At 35.4% G+C, this 6,187-nt stretch overlaps 1 protein-coding gene across 1 annotated transcript; it reads left to right on the plus strand.

The window, feature by feature from the left end:
• The first annotated feature begins 682 nt into the window (after positions 1-682).
• Positions 683-5,444, plus strand: LOC143582389 (histidine kinase 1-like). The gene is made up of 13 exons (XM_077064970.1): positions 683-1,042; positions 1,105-1,347; positions 1,429-2,220; positions 2,302-2,549; positions 2,631-2,790; positions 2,874-3,000; positions 3,070-3,159; positions 3,233-3,370; positions 3,472-3,541; positions 3,612-3,654; positions 3,762-3,902; positions 3,985-4,965; positions 5,044-5,444. The coding sequence occupies exons 1-13, from the start codon at positions 836-838 to the stop codon at positions 5,284-5,286; spliced, it is 3,483 nt and encodes a 1,160-aa protein (XP_076921085.1). The 5' UTR covers positions 683-835; the 3' UTR covers positions 5,287-5,444.
• Positions 5,445-6,187: the final 743 nt, after the last annotated feature.

Consider the following 6,187-nt stretch of genomic DNA (forward strand, 5'->3'; position numbering starts at 1 on the left):
GCTTGCTTTGTGTGTGTGGTCAGTGGTTAATGAAGATTATTCACTAACAGGATTAACAAGTTTCAAATTCTCTAATGTGGGAAACATCTACAAGATTCTTATATGAACATAAAAAGCTGGCTATAAAGAAATCCAACTTAAAACAGTCATAACTTTATTGACAGAAAACGTTATAACAAGTTGGACGTTGTGACAAAAATGGTCATACGCAATTTGTATGTGTCCCGAGCCCAAATGCTTTCATTTGGAGCCTCGATTTTGACCTTAAAGCCTTTATCTTAATGCTTTGACACTTCTTGATCTTGGTTTGCTAAGCAAAAAAAAAAAACGTTTATTAGTTGGCGAATTTATATAAACTTATAATTTTACGATACTGCAGTATTTAGAATTGTCTATATAAGTTACATATTATAGCCTCAAAAGAGCGTGTATACGCTTTTATGTATGTTTACTTCCGCTCTATCACAAGATCAATAGTAAAATACTAAAAATACATAATAATGAAGTTGGAATGGATGTTTGATGGCACATAATTGTTACAAATTATTGACATACAAATACTAGAAACAAAAACACTCCATGTGTGACCATAAAGTGATATAAATAAGAGTGAAGCAATTGTAAAATGACAGATAATTGTGGATGAGGAATAAGTGAATAAAACACAGCCACATGCCCCCACTCTTTGGACTTAAAAATACTTATATGGTGGCTTTCCTAATGGTGGAAATAGCACCCACTTCATGAACAAACTTCTGCTTAAAGATTCATGCTGCTTTCTTTCTTAAACTTTAGTTTCACCAGAATAAAATGGTGTATCAACTAAACAAAACCAATGCACCTATGTAATACAATGGCTGCATCTTTTATAAAACAAGTTTTCATTAAAATCCATTCTGCTGTAAATTCATGGGAAAGAAGCCACTCGCGTTGCAGGCGAAGAGGTCTGCACCGAGACGTTGAACAAGATGACCTTCAACATAATAATGCAAATTGTCTGTCATCGTATTACAGTGTCTTTGTCGCTCGGCTCGCGATCATGGTATGTTTTAATAACCAAAATAATTTAAAATTTATTTAATAAATGAAAATCTATTTGTGCAGGTAATGTTGGCAATTCTTATAGGCTTGCTTACAATTCTCACATGGCATTTCACTAGATTGTACACAAGAGCATCATTAAATGCTTTGGCATACGGTTTGCGGTATGAGTTATTACAGCGGCCCGTGTTACGTATGTGGAGTATTTTAAATTCTACTGTGGAAATAACTACAGCTCAAGTTAAGCTCTCTGAGTTTGTGATCAGAAAGTATAACAAGGCAGAAAACCAAGCAGAGCAAGTTGAGGTTTATGTTAATTATTTAAACTTTAGTTAAATATATGGAAAACTAATGTGAAACTTGTAATTTGTAAACTTGTTTCATCAGGTGTATGCAATTATGAGAGAGGTCACATGGGCATTATTTGCAAGTCATCGAGCTCTTAACTCGATAACAATAAAGTACAAAAACGGATTTGTTCAAGCGTTTCATAGGGATCCAAGAGACAACAGTACATATTACATATACAATGATCTCACAAACTACACAATGGCGGGACTTTACGATGTCAACACGTCATCGTCTCATCATGGGTGGAATGATCAAACGATCCATAGTAACATATCGGCAGTCTGGTACCGAGAACCACTGGATCCTGACACGGGTGAGAAGATTGGGAAACAAAAGGCGATTCCTCCAGACGAGTTGATTAATATTGCAGGGATATCTCAAGTGCCATATGGTGCAGCCTCATGGCATGTGGCTGTGAGTAAATTTACGAATTCGCCCTTGCTTTCTGCAGCTATGCCTGTCCGGGATGCGGCTCAGGGGAGTATAGTGGCAGTTGTGGGCGTGACCACCTCGTTGTATAGTGTCGGGCAGCTTATGAAAGAGCTTGTTGAGTTTCATAGTGGTCATATTTATTTGACATCTCAAGAGGGTTGGTTGTTGGCCACTTCTTCCACAACTCCGTTGTTGAGGAACTCGACGAGTGGACCCAATCTCATGATGGCGGTTGACTCACAAGATCCGGTCATACAAGCGGGAGCCAAGTGGCTGCTAAAAGCCTATGGGAAGAAACCACCACCTAACCATGAGGTTCATATAGAGAAAGCCAAATTAGGCAACAAACTCTACTACATCGACTCGTTTTTCTTGAACTTAAAGAGACTTCCTATGGTACCCTTACTTCTCTCTTTAAGTATTATATATACATATATGTGTGTGTATCGAGTTCTTATATGTGTATGGATTTTATAGGTGGGTGTTTTAATAGTTCCAAGGAAATATATAATGGGGAAGGTGGATGAGAGAGCTTTTAAGACATTAATGATACTCATATCTGCATCTGTATGTATATTAGTTATAGGATGTGTTTGTATATTTGTGTTAACCAATGGAGTCTCAAAGGAAATGAAGTTAAGGGCAGAATTAATTAGCCATTTGGATGCAAGAAGGAAAGCAGAGGCATCTAGCAACTACAAGAGCCAATTTTTAGCAAACATGAGGCGAGTTTGCTTATTAAATTTCTTCATTCTTTTTAACATTTTTTATTAATTAAAGCATGGTTTTATGTTACTATTTGACAGTCATGAATTGAGAACACCAATGGCTGCAGTCATAGGATTGCTAGACATTCTCATATCTGATGAATGTCTCACAAACGAGCAATACGCAACAGTTAGCCAAATTCGTAGATGCTCAACCGCTCTTCTACGGCTTCTTAACAATATTTTGGACATTAGCAAGGTGACATCATTAAAAATATTTATAACATTTTCTCACTATGTTTTAAGTTATATCCTAGCAGAGTTATAACTTATAAGTTGCAGGTTGAATCAGGAAAACTGGTTCTGGAAGAAGCCGAATTTGACATGGGACGAGAACTTGAAGGGCTGGTCGATATGTTTTCTGTGCAGTGCAAAAACCATAATGTGGAAACAGTTATAGATCTCTCGGGTATTTGTCATAACAGCATAATTATCATGTTAATCTTTATTTAATGGTTAATAATATGTTTGTGATCAGATGATATGCCAAAAGTAGTTCAAGGTGATTCTGCTAGAGTTGTTCAGATTTTTGCTAACTTAATCAGCAATTCAATAAAATTTACAACATGTAAGACCAATGTTCTATTTAACAACTTCATCAAGCTTTACTTACAAAAGCTAAACTAGAAATTGACTTACAGCAGGATACATTATTCTGAGAGGGTGGTGTGAAGATTCACATTCGTTTATCGAAAATGGTAATTTTTTGCTTGAGAAAAGTTCTTGCAAGAAGGACAACAAAGTGATTCTTTGGTTCGAAGTTGATGATACTGGATGCGGTATAAATTTCTTTAATGAATGAATGAACATTATACATTCTGTTTTTTAATTATTCAAAAGACGCTTATGATTTGTTATGTTCTATCTTGTTATTGTATAGGTATCGATCCAAGCAAATGGGAGTCAGTATTTGAAAGCTTTGAACAAGCTGACCCGTCAACGACTAGATTGTAAGCAATACTAAATTTTGACCCGTATATTTTGTATACATTTTTTGTTACTTTTTTTTAATAATTTCAGGCATGGTGGAACTGGTCTCGGACTCTGCATCGTTAGAACTCTGGTGGGATAAATTGTTTTTCGTGTAGGACATATTGTTTTAGTCTGAAAAAAGATTATAAATAATAATAATAATAATAATAATAATAATAATAATAATAATGTTAACAGGTTAACAAAATGGGTGGAGAAATTAGAGTTGTGAAGAAGAACGGACCGGGGACCCTCATGCAACTTTATCTACTACTCGGTACACCAGTAGACACGCCACCAGAAAATTACAAATTAAAGTATGCAGATCATAACTTAAAGGTTAGCAAAGTTCTTTTCCCAGTATTCGATTTCTATATATTATTAAATACAACTTATGAAGATAACTGTAATGTAACTGCAGGTAGTGCTTGCTTTAAATGGAAGTATGGGTAGGATGATTTTGTCCAAATGGTTATTTAAAATTGGAGTACACGCATGGGACGCGTGTGAATGGAACGAGCTCACACACATACTTCAATACTTGTTTATACCTTCACGGTATACACAAAACTTAACATTCGAATGCTCAAAAGATGAACCAATAACCAAGCAGGAAATCGAGGCTTCGGTTTTCATCATAGTCGTTGATATCGGGCTGCTTAATTTAAGCACGGATATATGGAAAGAACAGCTCAATTTCCTGGATATATTCAACAAAAGAGCAAAGTTTGCATGGGTTTTAAACCATGATACATCTAACACCATTAAAATGGAGCTTCGTAACCGAGGACATTTGTTGATGGTAAACGAACCGTTATACAAATCAAAGTTAGTTCAGATAATGGAAGCTGCCATTAAAGAGAAAACGATTTCTCTAAGGCATGGTGATACTGATACACATGAACTTCTTGAAATTGATAATGTGCATTCGGATCCGGAAAGTTCAAACGACTCTGAAAAGTCACTTAATTCAAACTCAACAGGCATAGTTCAAGTTGAAGAAACGAGGCGTGTGGTTTCTTCTTCAAGATATGGAATTGTAAGCAACTGTTTTCTTGAACTAACTGAAGTTTGTTCAGAGAGGAACAAACCAGGGGCAAATGAGGCATTTCCAGTGGCGATTAATAATGATAATGCGCGGGAGAAACGTGTGCAGTATGCAGAGAAGACCGTTAATGTTCAAAAGTCGCTTGAAGGGGTTCGTATTTTGCTTGCAGAAGATACACCAATACTCCAAAGAGTGGCAACTATAATGCTTGAAAAAATGGGTGCCACGGTGGCAGTTGTAGGAGATGGATTGCAGGCTGTTGAAGCTTTACAAAGTCCCTTAGAAGACGGAATGACAGCTCAGCAACAGATGCGGGACCCGCCACCTTATGACTTGATACTCATGGATTGTCAGGTAATGAATTTATGAAACTTTATAATTTATATTGTTATGTGATAGTTTCTTATTTGAATGATATTTTTGAGATATTAGATGCCAAAGATGGACGGTTATGAAGCAACGAAAGCAATTAGAAGGGCGGAAATGGGAACCGATTTGCATATCCCGATTGTTGCATTGACAGCACATGCCATGTCATCGGATGAAGCTAAATGTTTAGAGGTTGGGATGGATGCGTATCTAACGAAACCTATTGACTGCAAGCTTATGGTTTCCACCATTTTGTCTTTGACTAAGTTACAACCTAATTCTCATATAATAAAGAGCACAGAATAATATGCTACTTCACAAGTTAGAAGAAAACAGCATGTTTATAATTATAAACTATTGATTGTATCAAAGTATAGCAGAAATAGTAGAAGCATATAGGAACAGAGTTTTGACTTTAAACATATGAAAAATGCATAGTTCTTTTTGTTTACTGTGGCCAAATCTAATAATAATAATAATAATAATAATCAAAGTGCACTAAGTTTTTCACTAAAGTATAGATATGATCATCTTTATTAGCATATATTCAATTCATTTTCGGACCCTTAAAACCAAAAGATCATGGAGCACCAAAGGAATCTACCACTCAATGCAATGGTAATATTTGATTATCATGTTCTTTTCTCTTCTTATTTATTTAAATACCGAGAAGAGCATCTCTACAATTTATTCGGTCTTCTTTTGTAAGTAACTAAGTATAGCCATTAGCCAAAATAATAATTGGCCTGATGCGAAAGGAGTCTAAAAGTTGGAAAATTTCACATTGTATCAAAAGTGAGTTAGTTTCACTTAATTAAGGTTATAAAGTGAAATGAAAATTGAAAATTTGAGCGTGGAGATTAGAGTGCACAAATCAGTTTAAAACCCAAAACCTGTTTGGGTTGAAATCGTTTTGATTTGGTCAATGAAAGTCAAAATCGATTTCGGTTCAGGTTAAAACCGGTTTCTTGAGCAAGTTGTGATTGATTTCGGTTCGGGTTTTGATCGGTGAGTGGTTATTTGCTATGCTTTCGTTCATTTTAATTATAAATATTGCACAACATACGTTTTCATTTGTTCGGTTATGGCATAAATTTATTGTTTCTGTCTAGCCTAAATTAAATTCAATACCTTATGTGCGTGTGTTTTTATATATAACGTCACATCATATCATCATTTTCGGGTTGCATATAAAAAATAAATTATA

The sequence above is a fragment of the Bidens hawaiensis genome, unplaced genomic scaffold, assembly GCF_021521415.1.
Source record: "Bidens hawaiensis isolate Kalapana, Puna unplaced genomic scaffold, B.hawaiensis_p1.1 tig00031549_1, whole genome shotgun sequence".
In the NCBI taxonomy this organism is placed as follows: domain Eukaryota; kingdom Viridiplantae; phylum Streptophyta; class Magnoliopsida; order Asterales; family Asteraceae; genus Bidens; species Bidens hawaiensis.